Source organism: Camelus dromedarius, chromosome 24 (genome assembly GCF_036321535.1).
Source record: "Camelus dromedarius isolate mCamDro1 chromosome 24, mCamDro1.pat, whole genome shotgun sequence".
Lineage (NCBI taxonomy): Eukaryota > Metazoa > Chordata > Mammalia > Artiodactyla > Camelidae > Camelus > Camelus dromedarius.
The window spans coordinates 30622566-30648691 of NC_087459.1; the positions used below are offsets into that span (position 1 = coordinate 30622566).

The window sequence follows — 26126 nt, forward strand, 5'->3', positions numbered from 1 at the left end:
CTAGACCTGGAGCAGCACAAATGACTGATTCTCTCTGGGTCATGACTGCGCCTCTAACTTCTCAGACTTTGTTCTCTCCCTAGATAACTCTTTTCTTCTTATTCCATCGAGACCCACCCCCAAATCCTCCACAGACCCATTTTTCAACTCTCATCTCTTTTGAGGAAAGCCTTCTGATTAGCAGGAATGTAGCCTTCTGCCTCCTGAGAAGCACCGTGTTTGTACCCCACTTCCAGGACTGAGAACAGTGGGCCTAAAATCCTGGCAACTGTATTCATTTCCCATCAGCCTCTTACGCAAGAGCAGCACTGAAATGTTTGTTTAATTAAATGACTGAGCCCAGGCCCCACCTTTCACTTGCTCCTTGTCTGAAGATAGGAAGGTAATTATACTTTGTAGTGGAGGCTGGTCATAGATTCACTGGACATTTCTATCAGCAAAGGGGACACAGTTGCTCTAGGTCCTGGAAATTTCAACTCCTCTTCAAGGGAGATCTTTATGAACAAAGAAGATGTTTTTTGCTCTGGAAACATTTTATGTTGAAATAATTGCAAGACCAAAGCTTAAAAAAAAAAAAAACTTGTATAGAAAAGGTCTGATTTCAGAGAAGTTGTTACAACACTTTAACAAAATGAGTTAAAGGAAGAGAAGGCCGACAAGATGAAACTTACCATTGGAGCTAACTCCGGGAAGGTCCACTCTCAAGAAGGGTTGAGGGGAGTATAAACTGGTTATTACCTTGCAGGAGAGCAGCGCAGCAACACGCACAAAGCTTTAAAACAAATTCACCCCTATGAACCCAGTAACTCCATTTTGGGGAATGCAGCCTAAAGAAATAAGGCTACAAAGATTCTTGCACAAACATGTTCATCCCAGCATTGTCTCTCAAATAGGGACAAGCCAACTGTCCGATAATAGAGGAATTGGTTAAATTAAGGTACATGTGCGTAATAGTGACTAGCTAAGAAAAATGTTCTAACAATGGTTCAGCATGATTTCCCAATTTTGTTTTAAATATGTTCGTCATGTATATAAAGACGTGACTAAGAGGAAATACACCAAAATACTCGCCCTTTAATGGTCTAACGGAGCATGATCCCCAGAATTTGGTGCAAAACAGGACACTGAAGGCTCAAGGCATTAAAAAAAGTTGATTAAGAGCAATTAGAAAATGTATACGCAAGGGAGGAAAGTGCAACACATTCTAGGCTGAATGAACATGGTTAGCTCTGAATAATGGTACGAGTATGGTCTTTTCTTCATAGTTTTAGGTTCCGAATTTTCTAGAAAAACCTTGTCGTCGCCTAAATTACGGGTCTCACATGAAACGGACAGACCACCGCCCTTCGGACGGCCTCAGACGGCCTCGGACGGGAGCTGGTAGAGAGGCGCTGGGAACCCGCTCCCGGAAACCAAGGCTCCTGGAAGCCAAGGAGCGGCTCGAGGCCGAACCCGGGCGGGCAGGGCGGGGCGCACAAAGATGGCGGCCGGTCCGCCCCCCGCCCCGCGGCCGGAGCCGAGCGCGCCCGAGCGTCTCCGAAGCCGAGAGAAACCCCGGGAGCCGCGCGGGCGGGAGCGGCCCCGCCCCGGAGCCTGGGAGCGGCGGCGCCGGCGCGGGGGAGGGGAGGCCGGATGTGAGTGGAGCGGCCATTTCCTGTTTCTCTGCAGTTTTCCCCAGTCTTGGGTGGTGGCTGCAGCTGGGCTCCGGCTTCCCGTCGGCGGAGGGCGAGGCGGCGTGGACCGCGGCCCCGGCACCCCGCGCCCTGCCGCCCGCAGCCGCGCGCCCGCCCGCCCGCCGCTCCCCGAGCTCGTCGCTTCTCGCCTCAGCGCCCGGCCGCCGCCGCCACCGCGGCCCAGCGAGCGGCCCAGATGCAGGCCATCAAGTGTGTGGTGGTGGGAGACGGGTGAGTGCGCGGCCCGGGGGCCGGGGGCGGGCGGCGCGAGCTCGCGGGTCCTGGCCGGGCCTCGCGGGGGTCGGGCGAGGGGCGCGGGCCGCCACCCTCCCCGGGACCGGGCGGCGCGGGCCTGGTTCCGGCTTTTTTGGTGGGGGAGGGAGGGAGGGAATGGGCGATCGGCGGCCTGAGTGAAAAGTGAACTCCACCCTCCCGCTTTCTCCCTGGCCCGCTGACCGCCCGGCCGAACTCGCCCAGCGCCGCTCCGCCACCCTCCCCGTTTGCCTGTGGGTGAGGGAGGCTTAGGGACTCTTCTTTCTTAAAAAAAGGACCCTTTCTTGGTTTTTACATGAACCTCTCGAGCCGCACTGAGAGCTTCCGTGTGTCCTGGCGGTCACAAGGCGGTCGTATTTGCGGAATAAGTGCACAGGCTGGTTTGGTGACTCTAAACTGGTTTCCTAGAGGGTACTTAGCCACTTTCGTGATTTTTTTTTTAAAGTGACTCTGTTTGCTTCTTCCGTGGAGAAACTTTTCAGGTTGCTAGCTGCGAGGAGCTGGGTGTGATTAAGACTGTTCCTTTCTCTGAACGTGGTGTGGTCATTAAAAAAAAAGAAGCAGCTGGCCTCGCTTCTTGCGTTAGGAATGGGATACTGTAGCAGAACACGCTCCCTGAGCCGAGCTGCCCTGGGACTCGAGGCGTCTCTTTTCATTACTGTCCGTGGTGGTTACAGGCCCTCGAGGAAGACAAGACTTGTCTTATGCCGTTTTTTTCCTTCCCTGGAAACAAGAATCTCAGTGTAATCCGAGCAAAATTGTGTGTCTCAGCATTGCGTGAACAAGGAAGCTCCGAGAACTACTGCCAGTTTGAGCAACCTCAGAATGCAACTGGTACATTTTTCGGGTCTTAGAAAGTAGAAGGAAGAGCTCTGGCATCCCTGTACCCCCAAACTCGTCAATAGGATTCATGTTGCTTATACGTCTCAGTGAATTTAGGCGTTCTCTGTTTATTTAGATCTTTGCAAATTAGACATTCGAAGTTGTTTTAAAACTAATTCAGATCCATGAGGGACAGTTAGACAACTGATTTTTTATGATTTGTCAGTATGATTGGCAGACTCGGAGATGTGAAGGATTATTAACACTTCGAGGCTATATCTGTATAATTAGAAATTGTACGTTTCACCTATTTAGGAATACATATGATACTTTTTAAAATTTTTATTGAATTATAGGTGACTTACAATGTGGTACTTTTTTTTTAACCCTTTGAAAGAAAGGTTTAATTTGGGGGGGAAATGTTCAGTTAATTGGTTTAGTAGTGAAGTCAGTAAATTCGTTTAAGTGAAGTTTTGATCTTTCTGCTACTGAATTAAACATGTCATTTTGTCTTGGGAACATTTAAAATGACCTGAACTTCCTTTCAAAATTAAAAATGCTGAATCAGTAATGCTCAGATATGAAATAATACATACTAGTTTTTTATAAGGTAAATTATCTAATCATAGAAGGTAATAATCTTATTTGAAAATGGTCTAAAACTACAACGTAAACACAGCAGATATAAAAATACGGACCTCTGCTGTTTGTATTGCCTTGTTTTTCTAGTCAAATACTTGTTGAATGCCTACTGTGGGATCTGGATCCTTCCTTCAGATCACCACCTCACCACTTGCAGGGAAACCCTGAGCAGATCACTCATCCCCCAAGAGAGGTGCTTCAAGGGGAAATTGAGGATTAAACAGGATGCTGGATATTAATTGCCAGCTGCCAGTATTAGTATTGCTGTTTCTATTACTTTGAGGCACTGCTAGGCTCTGTGAAGGGAGTATTAGGCATAAAAGACAATGGCCTTGAGTTTTCAGGGTTTTTTAAAATAATTTTTTGGGGGGAGGTAATTGGATTGATTTATTCATTTTTAGAGGAGGTACTGGGGATTGAACCCAGGACCTTGTGCATGCTAAGCATGTGCTCTACCACTTGAGCTCAGTTTCTTAATACTACATTTGACGTTGATATTGACTACCGCTAAGCCATATTAGGAATGAAATGTACCTTCATGAAAAAATTTGAGCCATATTACTTTAAATAAGGGACGATATGTAGCAAACATTGCTTCAGTGAAAAGTCAGCATACATAATTTTTCTACCAAAAATGCTTCTACTATTATTTGAATAAAATAGATTCCTAGTTAGAATGTTTTATTTAAAAATTGTTAAAGTGGTAAGTGTGAGTCTAAATTTTGTGGGGTGAAGAAGTTACTTAATGTAGAATTTCAGGCAATTAGGGGCAGTTTAAGCAGCAAAGGAAAACTGATTGAGGTTCCACAAATTGCAGGCTTCCTTATTTTAAAGATATTCTTGGGAATTATGGTTCAAAGCTGTGTCATAACTGTATTTATGACTAGCACCAATTTGTCTATATTCTTCTAATGTATTATTTCCTATACAGCAATTCAGTTGGTGTTGAGAAGAAAATATGAGATAAATTTTGATATTTTTAATTGTTAGTCCTTCTGTTGATCCTGATTCTGTTAGTCCTTCCTGAACACAGAGTCTGTCACTTTTACTTGGGAGACCTCTGCCCCAAGATTTTCTCTCAGCTTTACTTAGGTAAGACAGCATCTCTCATTCGAATATTTATGAATAGCCATTTTTAGTTGTGTTGTTTTGGCATTGCTTGACTGGAAGGCTGGGGGTGAGTGACTTGAAGCCCCCCTCATTTCACTCCAGATGGCTCTAGGAGTCTCTCCAGCCCAGTGTCTAATTTAGACATTGCTGTCTAGGAATTTTTTTAGTTGAGCATGATAAATGCCTTCCGTGATGTCATCTTTATAGGAATGTACACCAGTTCCTGCTTTCTTCCTTTGAGCAGTCAGTGATGGCAAAATCCATGAGTTTAAGCTCTTCATCAGTTGTTTTTGTATGTTTTTGTCTCAAGACAGGGGCTTCCATGTTTTTGAGTTGTTGTAAAGGTGATTGAATTCTGCACTGGCTTCCAGATTAGGTTTAGTATTTGATCTTAGTTGGTAAAATTATACATAAAGCTTTTTTTTTAATTTTAATTTCAGATGATAATTCCAGCTAAAAGTTTGGGGTTGGGTTCAGTGGAGGAGTATCAGGAGTCTGTTTTAGAAACCTTAAAGCCACCTTCTGTAATGTTGAATCTTTTGCGACAGTCATCTAATGGCTTAGTACTTCCTACTTTCTCTTCTCTGTGTCACCTGATAGTTCTAATATGTCAGTGTAGTCTTCCTAGAAAGATGTTTTATCAGGAATCCTGCTACTGGGCCACATGTCGTCAGATGGATTTTTTCCCCCCAACATCTTAATATGAAAAATTTTAAACATGGAGGAGTTGCAAGAATTGTCTGGTGAACACTCGTATACCTACCACTTAGATTCTGTAATCAACAGGCTGCTCTATTTACTTTATCACACATCTTCCCATTATTGGGGAATATTTTAAGAGGGTTTGTAGAGGAGTTGATTGTGAAGGAGAATGGGGGTGATACGCAGCTAGGTATACATTCTTGGTTTTGAACTCTGTTTTCTTTCGCCAGCCCTAGGGGTAGGCTTCATGGTTCTAGAAGGGCAGTGAGAGTAACGGCTTCTTCAGATTCGGACTCTGTCACAGGTACCAGCTGTCATCTTCAGCCTTGCGTGTTCTAGTAACTGCAGAATCTGAATTTTCTGAAGCCTCCAGTGGTGGTAATGACTGGCTTTCTGTAAGGTGATTGTGATGTCCCTTGTTAGTGGCAGAACATCAGATAGGGTTTTGTGTTTTTGTGGCACTAAACTTCTCTATTAATTCATACATTTTCTGAACTTACTCTCTGCGTAGTTAAGCATTTACTGAAGACCGAGTGTTAAAGAGTCCCCAAACCCCATTTCTCCGTGTAAATTGAGAACATTCATTCCAGGTCTTTCATTAATGCAGTAAGCATGAATATATATTTGATTCTTACAGTTTATGTTCCACCACATTCTATTAATTTGTCCCTAGGATCCTAGGGACTTTTAGAGTCCGGAGAGGAGGAATTAGGAGGTAGCCAAAAGGAACAGACTTCAAGTTATAAGATGGATATAATGTAATGTATAGCATGGTGAAGATACTTAATACTGCTCTGTGTTATAGATGAAAGTTAAGAGAATAAATCCTAAGAGGTCTCATCACAAGGAAAATCATTTTATTCTGTTTCTTTACTGTTGTATGTATATGAGATTTGGTTGTTCACGAAACCTATTGTAATCATTCTGTCATGTATGTAAGTTGAATCATTATGTTGTACACCTTAAACTTAAACCGTGCTGTGTGTCAGTTATACCTTAATAAAACTAGCGGGGAAAAGATCTAGGTACTTTCAGACAGAAATGTAGGGTTTTTTGTTTTTTGGTTAAAATAGTCACTGGAGAAATCTGGTTTTTCTGTCCTAAGTTTAATTTTTAAAATATTTATTTTATTTGTTGGAGTTTTTTGTTAATTTTTTTTTTTTTTTTTTGCTTTTGCCTTTTTGGGTTCTTTTTGGGGGGGTGGTAATTAGGTTTATTTATTTAGTTAGTTATTTGGAGGCAGTGGGAATTGAAGCCAGGACTTTGCATGCTAAGCATGTACTCTAACCACTGAGCTAACCCTCCCCCCCTTAATTTTTTTTTTTAAGGCAATGCAGAATGTTCTTATTTTTGACTTTCCTTGATCGCTTTTTAAATGTGAGGAAATTGCCAATGTTTCCAGATTTATTGATTGTATGTGCTTTTAAAGTTTTGGCTTACAGATTTCGGGGAGTAACACTGAAGCTTAACCAAAAAATTTCTAAGGAAAAACAGTTTCCTTAAGGTTCTCCTAATAGGAAGATAAAGAACATAATAGGAACAGATGTTATTGGCTTTGGTCCTGATTATTTCTACAAGACAAAGCAGGAAGTTTATTCCAGTAGACTCCTTATCACTTTCGAGACTTAACAGCAGTTAAATTGAACCGAACAGTTAAATATATAAAATTGGAAATCCCAAGGCAAACAGTAACTTCCAGAAACTGCAGCAGCGTCGTCAAGGCTGTGACTAAATGCTTGCATTCACCTTCCTGTGGGAAACGCTGTGACTGCCTACACCCAGTGTTGACTTTGGCCTCTGGCATTTATCTGTGGAGTGTGTTAAAAAGGAGTGAATAAATACACTAATTGGGGGTAAATAACCCTTTTTTCTTTTATCTGTTTCTAAAAAGTAAATATTTAAATCAAAGATTGGACATTTACTTGTTTAAAAAAGTCAGAATTTTATACTTTAATAATTTTCTTGTAGAACACAAGTTTATGGCAAATGATGATTGGTAGTAAAATTTCAGCTACTTTCAGGTTATGCCAGTACCTTGAATTTCTTTGCAGTTGATCCTTTTAAAAGATGACGCCTCAGCTGAAGGAAAAGAAAATTTTAGAGCATTTAAAACACTTGGTGGCGTTTTTTTGGTTTGGTTTTGTTTTGTTTTTAATTTTTTTCCCCTCTTAACAGAGGCACAGGATTGAACCCAGGACTTAGCGCGCTCTACAGCTGAGATATACACACCCCCTTGGTGTTTATAGTAATGGCTTTGTTGCTCATACGTATAGGAGAGACTTGAGATGGGATCTTGAAGTACTGTGACATTTTAACATAACAGTTAAAGCCTTTCTAGCTGGTTATCTCTGACATTAAGAGGCAGCAACTATTAACATTTTTATTTTGAAAAGAGATTCATTTGTCCTGGTCTCAGAATCCACTCTTTCTCAGCTACCACATCCACCCTGTGGCTGCTGAGCCAGGCTTGTCTGCTTCTACTCACGTATAGGTGGTTCTGGGAATGGCCCCCTTCTCTGCGCCCTAAAACTCCTCTGGGGTCCGGGCAGCTGGGACTGGTTCCTGGGATGTGGCGACAGCTGCTTCCTTGCTTCCTGGTCTCAGCTTCTTCAGTCCTCTTTCCACACTGTTGCAGAGGCTTCTTCTAAAAATGCAAATCTAATGGCTTCTTGGCAACTAAAAATCTTCGGTTACTTCCCAAATAAGATCAAGTTCCATGTCCCTAACCAAAATAGATGACAGCCTCTTCAGATTTTCCTCTGCAGCTTCCTCCTTTTTTTTTCTGTGTTCCTCAGCTGTACTGAACGTCTTGGCTTCCTGTGGTCTGGGGCTCCCTGTGTGCTGATGGTTTTGCCTAGAGCGTCCCTCCCTGCTGTGTCCCCACGCCTCATAAGTCTCAGTGACATGCAGCCTCCTCTGCTCTCAAGACTAGGTTAGATCCCTTTGCTGTGCGTTTGCAGAACATCTTTAACAACAGTTATCACACCTATAATTTTATGTAATTGCATTCTTCATTTTTCAGTTTAATAATTGTGTAAGTTCCATGAGGTCTTATTCATTGCAGTATCTTTAGTACCTGGTGTACTTCTGGTATAACACCCAGTTTGTTGGTATAGATTGAAATTGAATTAATGCTCACAATTTTGTAATGGATTGATAGTTTTGCATTCATTTTACGGTTAAGAAAACTGAGGCATAAGGAAGTTGAAACTTAAGTAGAAATTTTAGCCACTAACTGATAAAGGTGGTGAGTTGGCTATGGTTCGCACAGCCAGGGTAATGACTTCAAATCTTAAACTCTTACTCAAACAGGTTGTGTGTGTGTGTTTTTATTCTTTTTTTAAACATTCTAAGCTTTTAACAAAATGTATGGCCAATGAGTCATTTCTGTTTAGAAAGCCTTTAGGAGTTGGAAGCTGCCTCCTGATGATGTAATGTTTGACTGTGAGGTCTTTGGTGTGGGGGAGTTCCAACTTTTGTTAAGCTCTTAATAATGTTATGAGTGAAACAAGTATTGGCAAAACTGCGTGGGCTTGTAATCTGCTCTGGTTGAGAGGGTTTTGCCTTAACTAAGAGTGCAAGGGAACTAGAGAAGCACTTAATTTCTTTATAGTGAATCCTAATTTATTGTAGTTGAGATTGAACAGCAGAATCTTGCAACTCAACTCCAGTGTATCACGTGACCTTGGTGAGCCCGCGGAGGACAGCAGGGAGATGGGCTCTGGTGAGGAGCATTTGGTGAACCCTTGGGAATCTAGGGACCCTCAGAAGCCCCTGAAGTCACCCTGTGAATGCTGTAAAATTTGGAGACTGTGTTTTGGCTCATGGTGCAGTGATCATCTCAGTTTTTACACTGAAAAAATTTTCAAGTGGTTGGAAGACTTTCAGCCACCACCTGGCACACTGTCCCCATTACCAGTTGTGTAGGAGGCCCTCCTGTCTCGGGCGTATTTCCCCACTCCTCTTTGCTGCTTTCTTCTCTTTACAACTGTTAGGGAAATTACTCCAGCCCCTGAGCCATTAATTAACACTGGAACATAATAAGTTAGCTACCCTAAAAGTGATGTGTGAGGATGGGAGTAGGGAGGGGGCATGTGAGTACAGATGATCAGAGTGAGAGCAGTTCTATGGTGGGTAGTGACTCCGTCATAACTGATGCCAGAGGGAGGCTGTGGGCGGGTGGTGGGATTTGAGTTGCCACTCAGTGGGCAAAATAGATTACTTAGCAACAAAGTGGAAGTTGGAGAGGAAAGCTCCGTTTGCATATTAGTATTCATCAAAATAATTTGAGGATAGAATTGAAGATTCTTGCATGAAAGCTTTCTAGAGATGTTTAAAGAAGAGACTTTCAATTTGAGAGTATTTTTCCTCTTGAACCTTGTGCTTATTAACTATTTCTCGACCGCTAGAGCTGATACCTCATCCCAAAACAATGTGAATTCTCCAGACTCTGCCTTTCTGGGTAGTTCCAATTTGTTGATTTTAAATTTCAGAATAAAAATAAGTATAATGTTAAATAAATGGTTTAGAAACTGTTTAATGCTCAGTACTTGATGTATACCACTTGATTTTCCTATGAATTATTTTAACCAAATAATGTGAGTTAGTATTGCATTCATGTTGACTAAGCAACTTAACACCATTTTTTTCTCTCTGTCTAGAGCTGTAGGTAAAACTTGCCTACTGATCAGTTACACGACCAATGCGTTTCCTGGAGAATATATCCCCACTGTGTAAGTACCTTGAGTTAAACTGACTTGTCTGTGATGTGCTTTTTGGAGTACATTAAGCTTTGTTTCGCTGTGCCTTTTTTAATCCTTATATGAACAGATAAGATTAAATGTCTGTAATCGTCTCTCACCCATTGAAGTCTAATTATAAGGTGTTTGGGCTTTTACAAAATATTTAATGTAAAGATTCTGCATAGTGATGAAACACAGCTTTCTTAATTGATTCTTAGATATTCAGGAAATGAAAGTTAAATTAACTATGAAGAACAGAGACAGGATAATGTTAAGAGTTTCGGATAAGTTTGGCTTCCTGGGCTCTTGGTGTGAAGGGTCGAGGAACTGGAACAAAATACTCCATTATGTTTAAATTGGCCTTTTCTGGCAAGTAATCCAATGGTTACACGTCACTGTTGAGTTACTGGGCTTTGGAATGGAAACCTGGGTGTGTATGTAGGGGGTGGGGAGGTGGGTGGTGTACGGGAGGGGCAGCTGGCTGCGGAGCTGCTTATTCCCTGTTGGCAGCAGAATTGGGTGGGGATGGAAAAGTGCTTTTTGGATGATGGGGTTACCAAGGAGCCCTATGTCTTGGACCCTCATAAGGCACTGCCCTGCGGCCGGGGGCACTGTGTCCTGGGGCCGCCCTGCTGGTGGAGAGGAAACTGCTCAGTCCCCACTGTGTTCTCCTCAAACACAGCCCGCGCTTTTAGGAGTCCTGTGCATGTTTTAATAAAAGTGCAGCCATACTGTTTACGTTGTCCTGAATTTATGGTGGGGACTTTCCTAATCTACACATGTGGGTAGAGCTAAACCATTGACAGCTGTTAATGACTTTGAAGTACTGTAGCTGACTTAGCCCCTGATCATTACAAACAGTGCTGTGTTAAATATCACTGCACGTGTCTTTGTGCACACGTGCTCAGTTTTTAGAAGAACTGTGCCAAATCAAAAGGGAATGGGCGTTTTAAATTTGCGTAGATACTACACAGTTGCCGTCCAAAGGGCTATCACCTTGACCAGCTGTGACCGAATCAGCCCCTTAGTACTACTGTGGTTAGCGTGGGTTGAAAAAAGTTACCTCATCATTTGCATTTCTGATCACTGGTGAGGTTAAAATCTTTCGAATGTTTACTGTCTGCCCAGTCTTCTGTGAATTGACTGTTGAAATCCTTTGCTTATTTTTCCACTGAAAATTTTTCTTACCAATGAAGCTTCTGTATGTGGGAAATATTTATCCCTGTCTCATTTGTCTTTGAACTTCGTTGTGTCTTCTGCGTTTTTACGTAAATATGCCATTTTTCTTTCCTGAGTTTTATGTCTTATTAAAAATGTTCTCTAGTATTTTTTCTAGGATTTTTGTACCTAAAGATTTTATTTTTAATTCGTTTTGAATTTATTTCTTGGTATAGAATGAGGCAGACACCTGATTCTTTTTCACAGATTGAAAAAATGCCACAGTACCATTTACTGAATAGCCTTTTCTCACTGAATCGGACATACAGTACAGGAGACCTTTTCTTTATGAAAGCTGGTTTGGTCATTCACTTTTATAAACCACATTGGAACCTGATATTCATACCATGACTTCAGTGTCACATCTGAAGTTTTTCAGCCTTAAGTATGTAAAAATTAATTCTGGAGTTTTATTTTGAAGGCTGATGTATTGTGTTCTGGGTGGTACTTACCCTGGTTTAAATTGTGATGCCAGGTTTTCTTTTTAATAAACTACTCCGTGAGGGGGAGGGTATGTAGCTCAAGTGGTAGAGTGCACACTTAGCACACACAAGGTCCTGGGTTCAATCCCCAGTACCTCCTCTAAAAATAAATTAATTACATCCCCCGCCCAAATAAAATTAATTAATTAATTTTCAAATATTAAAAAAAAAACTACTCCATGGTATTTACAGTCATTTTTTAATGTCGGCCTTATTTTCCCCCGTCAGCCTGTAGGCTTTCTGGGCTTCCTCTTAGGGTTACCTCATTTGTGCGTAGCAGCCTCAAATTAATTTAAATACACATGTGATCTGGTGGACTCACTTGGGAGCTGCTCGGTTACCCAGTGGCTTCTCAGATGCGGCTTGTCTTGTGTGGCCACTGCACTTCGGCTGCAGGCGCAGGCGAGCAGCAGGACCTGACCACTGACCTCCCTCCCCGTGCGTCCGGAGGCGCTACCGGTGCTGCGGTGGTGGTGCCTGATACTGTGTTTCTTCCTGGGGAGAAGGATCTTAATTTTTTCTTCATTTACAGCAAGCAGGTTTTTATGGGTGACAGTGACTTGTCTTGATTAAGTTTAGTAGCTCGGTCTTGTTTCTCTCTAGGTGTGTATTTGTTTCTGTTCACTCCAGCCCCTAGTCCCCGTTTTCCCTCCACTTCTTGGCTCTCAGGGGGCCTCTTCTCAGGCCTGCATGCTGGGGTGGGGGTTCGCTGGCCCGGCTGCCTCCAGGTCTGCTCCTGTCTTCTCAGCTCACAGGCCTCTGGTCCTGGATCTGTGCCTTGCGCTCCAGGGCCAAAGACTAACCATTTTTACTCTGTCCTACAGCTTTGACAACTACTCTGCCAATGTTATGGTGGATGGGAAGCCGGTGAACCTGGGCTTATGGGACACAGCTGGACAAGAAGACTATGACCGATTGCGTCCCCTCTCCTACCCGCAGACAGTAAGGAGCATGACTGATGCTCAGTGTGTCCTTTAAAATACATAATTCTTGATTGTTTAATTAATTCCATATCACCTGGGGGTTTCCCTGTATTGCCGTCTTTTGGGTACGTCATGCAGTAACGAAGAACGTTAAATACAGTAGTGAATAGATGCAAACCAGGGTTTTGTTTGCCTTTAGCTTCTGAGCATTACCAGTTATTGACTGCAGTGCTGTGCATTTTACATTCTTCCGTGTAGTTTTAGGAGAGCTTTGTGAAACAGGTGTTGTATTGTTTCTGCAAACCAGTTTTAACAGCAGTTAGTTTGCAGATTAGTTTGCTTTGTCACACTTTTGATTCTGTGGAATCAAATTAAGCAGTTAAGAGTAAGGTTTCTTTAAATCAAGTTAGTAACTAATCTTAAAGGTTTAGTACTGTTTTTCTATAAAATACATGTTCATTTTTTACAGTTTTAGTACCCAAGTCTTCTCAATGTCGACTGAGGTTCCAGTTTTGTAAAAATGTGTTGTCCATTGTATCTAGTCAGAAAAATTTACAGATTGGATTTGCTTCTACATCAGATGACTAAATGTTCTGTTTACCAAAGCTCATTAGAGCAGTAGCTGGTGAAAACTTGACTGGGAGCCACTTTTCTTTAAATAATAAAACAACTTCGGAGACTTGGTGACTTCACTGGCCAGGGGAGTTTGGAGGCAGTTGAGCAAATTCCTTGGGTTCAAATCCTGCCCTCCCTCTTTCTCGCTGGGTCTGTGGGTCTGCAACCTGGGCAGGTTTCTTCACCTCTGGTCTTAGGGTCACTTGAATCTGTGTATGTGGGGCACACAGAACAGTCCGAGGCTTCCTCCACTTGTGTGTCACTATATTGGTAGGTCTGGGGATCCTCGGTTCAGAGCTGGGTCCAGATGAGTGGAAGTTGCAGGACTTGCCCTCAGCAAGCCTGGTGGCCCAGGGGTCAGGATCAGGGAAACATCCTGGAGAAGACAGGCGTTGACCCTTGGACAGATTTAACTCTCTGTTTTGGGTGGTATTGTGAGTGAGAATAGTTAGTTAAGTTACCCAAGTCTTCCCAAATCTTGTTTTTTGTTTTTATTTTTAAATGAACTTCCTGCTAAGTAATGATAGTTTTAAACTTTTTATTACAGCTCCTTCCAAGCAACAGTCATTGTCTTTTCTGCTTACTTTCTGCTGGAGTAATTGCCAGATACGGTTCCTTTGAGCTGTAGCTCTTTTTGCTGATCGTTCTTCAGCTGAGTTCTGATCAGAGTGCTAAACAAAGACCAAAACCATGAAATGGGAGGCTTGAATTGGCTGGCTGCCCTTACTCTCCTGTAAAAAAGTAACTGATTATGTGTTAAAAATCAGCCCCTAATCACCAAATGGTTTGAATTCTTCAGTATGTTTAGGAGACCCTTCTATACGATGGGTCCTTGGTGATTCCAGAGCTCAAAGAGCTCGGTACTGATCGGTAGGGTAAGAGTCTCCAACCAGCTGGAGAGGTCTGGAAGGGTGGTGTGGCACTTCTGGGAAAGGGAACCACCTCCTGTGACTCAGGGTCCAGGGCGGGTGCGGCCTCTTCTCTGAGGCAGTTACTCACTGTAAGTCAAAGGTGACTTGGCAGGATTCCCAGTTTGTATGCTAAAGAACACTACCGAGGTACCAGGCTGCGCTGTGTGAGGCCTGAAATCCAAGTGGGCACTGCCCTTCTGGGCCAGGACTTAAACTTGCCCATCCGGGGAAGGCAGCAGACCATTTCCTGTCAGATACCTGAACTTCGGCGCGTAACACACCATGTCCCAGCTACAGGGGTGTGAGGGTGCTGAGGAGCAAGGAGAGGGGAGCAGCCCACTAGCAGACGTGCCTGCCTGGACTCCTTTGGAGATGAGAAGGTTATCTTGGCTACTGAGGGTGTTGGGGAGTGTGGGGGGTGAGTGCTGAGGTACTGGACCCTAAAGTTCTCCTTCCTTTGAGCCACGCTGTCCTACCAAGAGGAGCAGCCCTGGAAGTTACAGGCTGGCACCTTGATTCCTTCTTGGCAAAGGGAAACCTCTAAACTTCGTACTAACCCGGTCTCCGCAGGCCTGTTTATGTGGCTCATCCATGACGGTGCCCTGGCCACTCCTGAAGGGCCAGCTGGGTGATTTTTTATCCAGATCTCCCTACTTTTTAGGTCTTTGTGACCTAAAAAGAGACGTGTGTTTCCTGTGGTCATTTCCTGCTGGCATCTTCTGTGTAGCTGAGTTTAAACTGTTTAAACCATTAGTTCCACTTTGTTCTCCAGAAGACAGTAGGCAGCTTCTGGTATAACTTGCCCTTCAGGTTTTTAATTTTCTGAACTAAGTAATCCTTAGGGGTTTCTATCCTTTAAGAAACTATCTTTCTCTTCTCTTTTGGGAACCTTGGGAAGTTCTGCGTGCTCGTCTTCGGTTAGGTGCTCAGGCCCAGCCTCGTGCGTCCAGCCTGTTGGCCTGCTTGTCCTGGAACGCCGCGGTGTGAGTGGGGATGTGTGTGACGGGCTGTGTCTGCAGGCAGCCGGGACCTGAGTCCACCAGCACCGTCATTTTCTGTGTGTGCTCTGACTTGAGAAGGGTGGTGAAGCGCTGGGCAGACGGCCATGCCCTTAGGAAAAAGTTGAGCTTGGCTGATTTGGTTTTCAAAAGGCGCCAGGCTTTATTGGGTTGGCTGGCGGAGCACTGGTGTCCTCTAGCCGGAGCTCGCTGGGATGCACGGGCGGTTCAGGACTGGCTTAGTGACTCCAGACACCCCGGGGGCCGTGGGGTGAGATGCGGAGGAAGCGAGGATCTGCTTTGGGTCGGATGCTGGTGGGAAACGGGGTAGTTCTGTGGACATTTTAGTAAATCCTACCTAGAAGACGGGACGAAGCGAGGCCAGGCTGTGATTGGGGCACAGCAGTCAGGAGATCTGGGTGGGCCAGGAGGCCGGCTGGTGTTTTTGTAGTTGGCACGGTGACTGCGTATTTGTCTGGCCGGAACAAGACTGTGAAGTGGTTTCTGTGCCTTACTTTGGGCCTCATTTCCGCGTGTTCAGCCCAGCTCGGCTCTCGCCTGGGGTCCGTGTTGGGGGGCTGCCCTCAGGAACGCGCCCCGGAGGAGCCGGGAGCGCCAGGCCGGCTCCCCGCGTGGGGGGCTGCTTTCCTCTTTGTCAGGCTTGTTCTCTCAGCAGCCCCAGAGTGGGGACACGTCTGCCGCTGCTTCTCTCAGCTACGTTTATGCATCCTGGTCCTCTCTCAGTGCACAGAATGCCTGAAGGAGAAAGTATTCCAAGCCTGAAAGTAAAAACCAGGCGGAAAGCGTTTGGAGAACAAAATGAAAGAAATGAGGCGGTGGGGCAGCGGCCGGGTCCAGGCTGTGATCTTGACCAGTGAGGGAGAACGGGCTGTGTGCGGGAGCAGTGGGGCCATCGAAGGCAGGGTGGGGTCTGGTGTGGGAGAGTGTCCTGCCGCCCTGAGGAAAGCAGCGTTCAGACCCAGAGGGAGGATGGCCCGGGACCCAGGACGACTGACCGCCCAGGTGACAGGATGAGCCTGAGCCTGGCGGTGCTGGGAGGCTCCCAGCCGGGGTGGAGCAGCTTGGACGCTGAGGGGCTTTGGGTCTGAGAGGAAAGATCAGGGTGAGTGGGTGCTTGAGGATCAGCTAAGCAGAGGCCCTGGAAGAGTGGTTTTGGTTTTGGGGGGGCAGTAATTAGATTTATTTTTAATGGAGGTACTGGGGATTGAACCCAGGACGTGGTGCATGCTCAGCACCCACTCTCTACCACTGAGCTGCTCCCTCCCCCAGAAGAGTTTTCTTGAAGCCATGTTTGAGCCCAGAGAGGAACACGGAAGGAGGAAGGAGCAGGCAGATGGCGAGATGTTAATGTAGGATGGAAAGCATGTTTCTCCATCAAAAAATGTTCTTAAAAATGGAAGAGGGTAGAACAGATGTTGTTAGAAGGCATCTTGAAGCTGCATTTTTGTGGCCGATCCCCACGAGCCCCGGCATCACAGTAAAGCTGTGGCATCATGTCAAGTCTCTGGGAGGACGAAGCTTCAAAAACAGCCTATAGACTAAGCCAGGATAGTTAAGAAAACTTTGATATTTGCTTTGAATTGGAAATCGGAGAAGCTTGAGTGAGATGAAATTAAAATAGTTGTCTTGCCTGTCTTTCTCATAATTCTAGAATTCCAGGGTTCTTTGTTGCTGGAAGAGCGAAGTCTTTCAGTTTTTATTGGAACAAAGAAGTGAATTGAAAGCATTGTGATAAACACTGGAGATGCTGTCACTTCCGGGTGGCCTTCAAACACGTCGGGGGTGCGGGGGTGGATTGCGGGTCTCAGAGCAGCAAGGCTGTCGCTTCAGTGGAGCAGGTCCCTGAATTGAAACCAAACGCCCAGCACCGGGGAAGGAGGTGCTGCACAGGTGACGGTCACGGTCACAGCTCTCGGACCTGGCCATGTTCCTGAGGAGCCTTTCATCCCAGAGTTATGTTCACATGTGCTTTTTCTGTTGGCTTCAGCTGGGCTTGTGTCTGACTGAGACTTGGCCAGAGAGCTCTGAAGGTGTGCTGGTACTAACGGAGGCCCCTGTTGAGGGAAGGACACTCTTCTAACACGTCCTCCCTTAGCAGAAGCCATGGGCTTCTTGGGCACGTTGTAAATTCTGCTAGAAGAAGAACCATCTGTGCTGCCACGGGCGAAGGAGCGCCTCTGTCCCCTCCCCAGGGTTTGCCTGACCTCTGTCTCCGTCGTCCTTGACCTTGACAGGGCACCTCCTTGTGCCCCTGGTGGCCAGGCTGATGGAGCTGTTCAGGAGCACTTGGTATTGTAGACCTATTAGTTGCCATCTGCTCTTAGATCCCTTGGGAGGGTCGAGGCACAATTAAGAAGAATGAGTAATGGGTGGTACTGATTTCTCTTCTCTCTGGTTTTTGCCAAACTCAAACCACGTTCTCCTGCATTACTAGGTTGGAGAAGCGTATGGTAAGGATATACCCTCCAGGGGCAAAGACAAGCCGATCGCTGTATGTAAACCTTTCTGTCGACTTCAGTTTCAAGCTTTATCTGTTCTCTCATTTCACTGAGTTTTCCTAGGATTTCCTATTGAGCCTCACGGTTCCTTGAGTGTTTTATGTTTAATTCACTCAAGGTTGGGGTTTTACTTGATAAAACCTGCTTAGAACGTGACAGGTTCCCTAGTGGGTTGAATTAAAGCAGTTTGTGAACTGCTGTCTTCCCTACTCCCAAGGGACAGGAGGGACTTGTGTAAAGGACCCCCCCAGGCTGGTCCGGGGAGATGCAGAGGCTCCAACTGGAAGCTCAGGCGGGGTCGTGCTTGGCCGGAGCGGGACTAACCACGGCTGCCGGGCCCTTCTTTCTCCGGCTTTGGTGTCGGGGCGCGGCTGCGCGGTGCTGGTGCGCTAACCCCACCCTGCTCGCAACATGTGATCAGCTCAGGGCCCGAGTGCTGCGGTGATTCTTGGACCAGCTTGTGCATGTGCTGGCGTTTTAAATGTCATTTACTTAAGGCTGTTGTGTGGGGTGCTTCTTCCCTTTCAGGTACAAGGTGCCTGCTGGGCGATGAAGTTGGCTTGGGAATTGGACCTTTCACAAAGGAGCATAATTGCCTTTTTCCAGGAGAATGTTTGTATAATACAAGCCTAGCACTTTAGAAATTCTTGGGGCTTTTTGGGGTAGTTTTCTGTAACTTACCTTTTTCTTTTGTTTTTGTTTGGGGGTAGGTAGTTAGGCTTGTTGGTTTATTTTTAATGGAGGTCCTGGGGATTGAACCCAGGACCCATGTGTGCTAATAAGCACACACGCTCTACCACTGAGCTCTACCCTCCTGTCTTGGGCATTTTAAATACAGATAAATATTTAAATTTGACTTTTTACACAATGTGGTGCAAGTTCTCCAGAGGCCTTACTTGGGTCCGAGAAGCTCTGACAGCTGGCCGGCCGCCACTTACACAGCAGACCGCCCTCCTTCCTGGAGGGACGCGCCGGCATCCCAAATGCCTGAGACCCTGTGCCCAGGCCTCTGACGGCAGTTCTTTAAGGAGCTGTGTCGTTGGAACCCGATGATCATCTAAAAATGTTTGTAGTTCACATTCTGATGGAGCTTAATGAAAGCAAATGAAAAGCAAACTGTTTGTAGCTTATGTTTTTAAAATTGACTCTGCTTTTTAGAAGCCAAGACCAAGCTTTATAGAAATACTGGTGCAGTACTTTGCTTGATACTTGATCTCACCCCTGTGTAGGCTCCGACCGCTGAGTTCCCAGTGGGAGTGGGAATGGCGGGAAAGGGGCCTCCCGGGGTCTGAATTAGATGCCTCTTAGCCTCAAGTAACTTTGTAGCATACTTCGTCCTGGGCTCCCATCTCACAAGTAACTGGTGCTTCACATGCTGGTGCTGGTCTGGGAGGGATGGCGACACAGAACGGGTCAGGGAGCAGGCTTCCGCCGGAGCTGTGGGTGCGCCGTGTCCCCGCCGGTCCAAACATCCACTCCCAGCAGCGTTTAGGGAGCAAAGTGCGATCGTCACTGTATGACCGTTTTCTTAGTGCCTCACTGTGTTTTCTTTTTATAGGACGTATTCTTAATTTGCTTTTCTCTTGTGAGTCCTGCATCATTTGAAAATGTTCGTGCAAAGGTAAGTGGGATTTTTTAGAAAAATATTTTGTCGCTCCTAGAAAGAAACATTAAAAAATAAAAAATCATTTACTGATAGAAACTTTGGATTATTTAAGTTGGTTTTAGTACTTCTACTGCTTAGTTTTTTTACTTAAGTAGTAAGTAATCAGCTTTCTAGGTATATGACTTTAGTTTGCAGAGTTCTGTGAAGTTTAGGGTCTGATTCAGAGTGCTGTGTTCCCTGTTAAAATAATGAAGCATTTTGGAGTTGCTCTAGTGAAAATAATGACTATTCCTTTCTGCTCTGGCATTTTTCATGAACTTGGTCAAAATGACAAGCGTGAGAGGCCCTTCGGTTGTGGTGATCAGGGGCGTGCCCGTGGGGGTGATGGTGGCCGACTGGAGACCAGGGTCAGGTGGTTTTGTTCTTGCCCCTGAATACGTGAGGGATTTTTTAAATGACCTAAGAACTTAACCCGTTTTACCAAAAACGAAGTGTTTCGGCGGCGGGGGGGGGGCTCTCCCCTCTCTTTCTGACAGGTAGGGCCGCTCTGCAGGGATGTGAATCTTGGGCGTCTGGGCTTGCAGACCACACGCCGCAGGTGGCCCGTGGTTCTGGAGGGTGTGCTCGAGGTGGAGTGCGACATCCCAGTGCCTGCATGAAGCTTCCATGGGGACTCAGTGACCACGTGGGTGGTTGACACAGGTTGACACCCACGAGGGTGTAATTTAGGTGAAGGCAGTTCCTGGAGGAGGGGCCTGACTTTACTCCTCTCTGTGTAGTGGTATCCAGAGGTGCGACACCATTGTCCCAACACCCCTATCATCCTGGTGGGGACGAAGCTTGATCTTAGGGATGATAAGGACACGATTGAGAAACTGAAGGAGAAGAAGCTGACCCCAATCACCTACCCACAGGGCTTAGCCATGGCCAAGGAGATCGGTATGACCCCTGCATTGCTCTTGTTGGCTTTGCATGTGTTTTTATTTTCGTGACAGGCTGGAGTCGCGTCTGGGGAAGTGAACTCTGGGGGCTGGCCTTTGGGGACCCAGCTGAGCAGGGCCCTCGGGGCTGGGGTGGGGTGGTGGGGTCCGCAGGTTGGGGGGCCTGGGGAGCTGCCCCACCCTGCTCTGATCCCGGTGGTCAGTGCACTGTTTCCTGGCAGGTGCTGTGAAATACCTGGAGTGCTCAGCTCTCACGCAGCGAGGCCTCAAGACAGTGTTTGATGAAGCCATCCGAGCGGTTCTCTGCCCGCCCCCCGTCAAGAAGAGGAAGAGAAAATGCCTGCTGTTGTAAACGTCTGGCCTCTCCTGCCCCCCCCGCCCCCCCCCCCCCGAACCTTTGTACGCTTTGCTCAAATGGTGGAGCCTTCGCACTCAATGCCAAGTTTTTGTTACAGATTAGTTTTTCCATAAAACCATTTTGAACCAATCAGTAATTTTTAGGTTTTGTTTGTTTAAAAGTGTAAGAGTTCAAACTTTCACATTCTATTAAAGTTTAGCCCTAAAATGACAAGCTTTCTTAAAGCCTTATTTTTCAAAAGCCCCTATTCTTGCTCAGACTAAGAGTTGCCAAAATACCTTGTGAGCTAAGTTGCATTGTTGTGCTAAGAACACTAAGCCGTTTAAAGACCTTTGTCTCGGAGAAGACAGGGCCTCCAGGTGAGGAGGTGCTCACGTGCTCTCCCTTGTTCAGATGCTGGGAGCTGAGCGCCTCCTCCACGAGGTGTTGGCCCAAGCGCATCAGTCTCTCAGCCCACGTCCACTACCGAACATCGTACTGTAGGTCACAGCGACTGAGTGTAACAGCTCAGCTCTCTGGATCAGTCTTTGATTTCATAGTAAATTTTTTTTTAAATTAGTGTATTAGCCTTTGTGAGATTTTGAACAGAACCCTCCCTCACGTGTTCCCTCCGATGAAGTATTCTGCTCTGGCCGCGGTGCCCTGGGGTGGAGTGTGTGGAACACTTGTGATCAAAGGATGAAGACAGTATTTTGACAAAATACGGAGATTAACTTACACTACATTGTACACATAATCACCTATTAAAAGTGTCACGGGTGAAAATTTTTGAAGGTTAATTTCTGTCTAATGCGGTAGATGATGAATAAAGGTCGGTATTACCAGTAGGTGTTTTCCTAAGCTTTTCTTTTTTCTAAACCTGCCCATCCCTCCTGAAACTGGGCATTTAATTCAGCTTTGACCTGGTGGTTTTCATAGTTGCTAACTTAGTGCTCTTCTCACAGAAGAACCCCCTCTTCATGAGCAGTATGCCTCCGTGTAGTGTAACATCTTTCTGAATATGCATCAGAATTTTTTGGTAGGTTCGTAGAAGTGCATTCCTGTTTTCCTGTTCCTTTACTCAGAGCTACTAAGCGCTTTCCTTAGTTTTCTAGTAACGAGGTGTGAAAATCATGTGTTGCAGCTTTACAGTTCTTAAAATACTGTTGTTGAACTACAGGCGTTCTTACCATCGCTGTCCCGCCAGATGACCGACACCGCACCTCGACTAACAGCACCGACCCCGCCTCCCGCGTGCACGCACGCCGCCCGGCCCGGCCCTGACGGTGTTCCCCGGGTCTGTGAGGTTCTGTACACCCGTGCTAACTAAGTTCTGTACTACTTACCCACTGGCAAGAATGCGAGCTTGGACCTTTCAACCACTAGAACAAAAGTTTTTAAATCGACAGTTGCAGAATTGTGGAGTGTTTTTACATTGATCTTTTGCTAATGCGATTAGCAGTATGTTTTGCATGTATGACTTAATAAATCCTTGAATCATGACTGGTAATACTTGAGTTCTTGAGCTTGGAGAACAGCCTTCTGGTGTACGTGCTCCCCTGCCTCGCTGTAGGATGTTGGGTTTTGGGAGACGCTCATTTTCAATGCGTGTTTTCATGCATAGGGGACAGGCTGTGGCCCCTCTGCGGGCAGAAGACGGATGAGTCAAGTGACGGTGGGGTGCTGGGCAATTGGTTTCGGATCTGTTGAATTTGGCGAGACTCACGTGAGTGATGTGCACGTTGGGTGGGGGGTGTGGGCACCTCAGGCCAGAGCTCTAGGTGGAAATGCAGATGTTAGAACTGGAGTTGGCAGCTTGGTGGGGTGGAGGCTGACTGTGTGGCTTTAAGATACTTTCTGGAGACAACTTACACGATAGTTCGATTTTTTTAATTTTTATTGCTTTGAAGATTGTTTTACTCTTGAATCATGTGTTTTTTAACCAAAGATAAATACGCAGTTTAAAGACCGAATCTAAAGGTTTCCTACAAAAACAGCAATCTTCCCCCTTCACACCCTCCCCAGAGGCAACTATTTTTTTCTTTTAACCAATTCTTGATACTTGTCTCCACATGTCTAAAACATATGCTTGCTTGCTTGTTTTACTTCCTGGATCACTGGTTTATCATAAAAGGATGTAACTGTGGAACAGCCAGATGGAAGAGATGCTCAGGGTGAGGTCTGGGGAAAGGGCTCGCAGCGCCTACGCCTCTCCGAGCGCCACCCTCCCCAAGTCGCCACGTGTTCACTAACCTGGAAGCTCTCCAAACCTGGCCCCTTTGGGTTTTGTGGAGGCTTCCTTGCATAGGTATGATCAGTTAAACCTCTGGCCGTCGGTGACTGAGTCTCCCTTCAGCCTCCCTCCCCTCCCCGGAGCTCAGGCTACGCCGGGTGCTTTCAACGCTGGTTGGGTTTTTTAGGTTTACCCCCCACCCCCGACATCCCAACCCTGGTAGATGTGGGGTAGCTCCCTCCCAAGTACAGGCCCGGCCCCAGCACACCTGTCCCGTCCCTTCAGTGTAATGGCTTTGGTTGGCGCTCACTCTTTGGTGTCTCCTCATTACTGCCAAGTGGATACTCAAGGATGAGCCATACAGCAAGAATCTGCCTCTCCTGCACAACTTTTTTGGTTTCTTTTGGAAGAATTAATACTTTATTTGCTTTTTCTCCTGTGTACTTAGTACTTGAACTGTGAACTTTCCACCTGTTGTCTGAATCTCAAGATGTTCAGATGTGTTACGTGTTTTGTCAATTTTCATTTTCCTGAAGTCTCAGAACCCTCTGACCACCATTTCTCTTATGTGTTGATCTTTTATTTCCTACATCTTGACTCGTTTTTTAATTTTCTTTCTCATCTTGATGGACAGATTATCCAAGGGCTTCCTGAGTAATACGTGGGTCACCTATGTTTTTGAGCCCTTGTGTCTTTGAAAATAACTTCTTTTTTCCTAATACTTCTTGGCTGGGTCTAAAATCTCAGGTGGAAAACCCCCCTTGAGCTTTTGGAGGGCAGCGCCGCAGCTCCCACTGTCTTCTCGGTCGTTTCCTTTGTGGGGGGACTGGGGCCAGGACGGCCTTTCGTCTCCAGGCCGCGGGGGGGTCTGCCTCCGACTCCCGCCTCCTGGGTGTATCTTCATCCCTGTGCTTGGTGGGCTGGTTCCACCTGGAAGCTTCCGTCTCCTGTGAGTCAGGTATCCGTTTCCCTGCTGCTTTTAGTTTTCAGGTGTTCGTTCTTCTCTCGGTACTGTTTTCCAGCCTCGTGGCCCGGTTTTGTGGCCACAGCACTCGTTCTGGTCCCAGGCTGTAGCTGGGGGTTTGAGGCTGCTCCCGGGTCTTTGGTTCCCTTGTTCCTGCAGTGCCTGGCAGTCCCTGGCTCAGGCTTACGTGCTGAAAACCTAAAGCACAGACAGCACACAGGTGGGGCAGGCCGGGGCGGCGGTGCTGAGTGCCCGAGACCACTCGCCTTTCTGCCGCTAGGAATGTACAGGAATTGTTCAGAAACGAAACTTGTAGCAGGTGGACGTGACCATGGCATTTCAGTTGAGGTTTTTAACATGGTCTTTGCAGGTTTTCAGAAGCTAAGGTGGTGTGTCTGTGACAGCTGTGGAGGCCCTGAGGGGGTTGTCTCTAGAGTCTGATCTTCCTGGAGAATCTTCTTGAAGGTTCCAGGAGCCAAGTGGGAGGAGTTGAGGAGTCTCAGCCTTGGGCCTTCAGCTGCACTGGTGTCCGGCTTCTACCCGGAAGCAAACGAAGGACCAGGAGTCTCCCTACTGTCAACACGGCCCACCCCACGGGCTGCTCCCCCGCCACCTGCTTCACCCCGCGGCGGGTGCAGGGCAGGGACTGGTTTGTGGACCAGACTCGTTCTTGGCCTTCCTCCCCACTTTGTCTCAGGCTGCCTGATGGCCCTCGTCTCTTCTCCCCCACCCCTTGTGGGCTTGTGCTTTCTGAAGGAATCCCTCTACCGGCTTTTTATGGGGTTTGGATAGGGGGTGTGGTGAAATCAGATGCCGGGGCAATCTTCAGTCCTCAGCCAGAGCTCCAAGAGAACTTAACACTTCATTTTGTTGTTTACAGTGGATAGAAAAAAACCTGTTTAAAACACTATTGCTGTAGAAGTACCCAGTAAGTAGACCTTCCCAGAAACATCCAGGTGAAGAGTTCTTTGCTGTGCAGACACTAGTGACGTGTAAATGCTTTATTTTTTAACTCCCTCTGAATCCACTGGCCGACCTCCAAGAGCCCGAACATCACGTGAGAACCGAACCGTCTATTCGATGTTGACCAGCCAGACAGCGTGATCCTGGAGCTCGGAGGCAGGAGCGTGGTCTCGATGCGCTTCCCAGACCTGGTTTTGTCTTGATTCCCAGTCAGAGCGCAGGGCTGACCCTTACTTAGGCCGCCCAGGAGAAAACCCCAGTCTGTACCCTCACAACCAATACTGAGTTTGTGTAGCTAGGAAAGTCCAGTCTGCAAAAGAAAAAAGCTTGCATGCTTAAGTGCCAGTTCAGACCAGTCTAAGCAGTCACAAGACAGGACCCTGCACTGCAAAGGTGGCCTGGGGGCAGGAGCCTACACATCCATCAAGGCCTTAAACCCAGGGGCTGGATTCCCACGGAATGAGCCAGATGGCAGGAGGGCTCCCGCAGCTTCCCATGTGTCCACTCCCGGTGCCCTCTCCTGACCCCTGATTCTAATACTGTGATCAAAAGTATTTCTCAAGTTACTCAGTCATTTAGGAGACTATCAAAATCCAGTCGACGGGCATTCAGGTGCTGGCATCATGGGAATCGCTCGGGTGGTAAGTCACTTTCAGAAAAACAGCGAAGTCGATAGTCCCGCAGCAGTTTCCGGGAGCCCTGGTTAGGCCACGCCCACGTCCGCGCCCCCGCGGGCCGGGCAGGAGAGGCAGGCGGCCCTGTCGGACACCACCCTGTCCAAGGCTCTCATCAGGATGTCTGGCATGTGGTCCGTTAGCATCTTTGGGCCAATAAGGATTCTGCTGAATTCCGATTCATGAGACCACTTCGCACTATAATGAGCAGCAGGACAGCAGGAAAACCTGGAAAAAAAAAAAACTAGCAAAGCCTCACTTCCAGGTTAACCCCTTCCTGGGGGTGACACGCCGCGCCCTGCCCGCACTCACCTCCCGGAGCTGCCCTCTTCCTCCAGGTGGATGATCCTGCCGGGCGGGTAGAGGGGCGGGTACTTGGTGGGGGACTCCAGTGGGGAGTCGCTGGAGAAGCTGTATGCCGGGGACCCGTGCGTCCGCAGACTCTGCTCCCCGAGAAGCGGCTGCATCAGGTCGCCCCCGTCCAACTCCGTGGGGAAGTTCTCCGGGCTCCCGCCGAACAGCTCATACCAGCAGCCGCGCAGCAGGATCCTGTACTAAAGGGAGAGCCGAGGGCAGCAGGCCCGTTACTGCGAGGCCTCCGCCGCCACGGAGACCTCCCGGACCCCGCGGGCCGTCTGTCAACACAAATCTCATGAGTGTGGAGGTCACTGGGCCTGAACTCAGGTGTCTCGTGTGCAATGAAGCCATCACGCTTGAAGCAACATTTAAAAACCAAATTGAGGCAGGAAGAAAATGACCTTATTTTTAAGCAATTCTG

The 26126-nt window shown here is 46.7% G+C and overlaps 2 protein-coding genes across 4 annotated transcripts in view; one reads left to right on the forward strand and one right to left on the reverse strand.

Annotated features, from left to right (window-relative positions):
• The first annotated feature begins 1663 nt into the window (after window positions 1-1663).
• On the forward strand, window positions 1664-22017 carry RAC1 (Rac family small GTPase 1). Of its 2 annotated transcripts, XM_031433310.2 has the most exons (7): window positions 1756-1904; window positions 9884-9955; window positions 12489-12606; window positions 17567-17623; window positions 19189-19251; window positions 20016-20175; window positions 20399-22017. In XM_031433310.2, exons 1-7 carry the CDS (start codon window positions 1870-1872, stop codon window positions 20527-20529), a joined length of 636 nt encoding a protein of 211 aa, XP_031289170.2. In that variant the 5' UTR covers window positions 1756-1869; the 3' UTR covers window positions 20530-22017. The 2 variants fall into 2 exon arrangements, with proteins under 2 accessions (XP_064334783.1, XP_031289170.2); XM_064478713.1 differs by lacking the exon at window positions 17567-17623 and having other exon boundaries at window positions 1664-1904.
• A 376-nt stretch (window positions 22018-22393) lies between these two features.
• DAGLB (diacylglycerol lipase beta) overlaps window positions 22394-26126 on the reverse strand; it is a 29988-nt gene continuing 26255 nt past the window's right edge. The window contains exons 14-15 of one of the 2 annotated variants that reach the window (XM_031433294.2): window positions 25661-25902; window positions 22394-25576 (exon numbers count right to left, since the gene is read on the reverse strand). In XM_031433294.2, the coding sequence (XP_031289154.2) occupies window positions 25378-25576; window positions 25661-25902 (441 nt within the window). In that variant the 3' untranslated portion in view covers window positions 22394-25377. Of the gene's footprint in view, window positions 25577-25660; window positions 25903-26126 lie in introns of those variants that run through there. The other variant, XM_031433295.2, reaches the window with a different exon arrangement.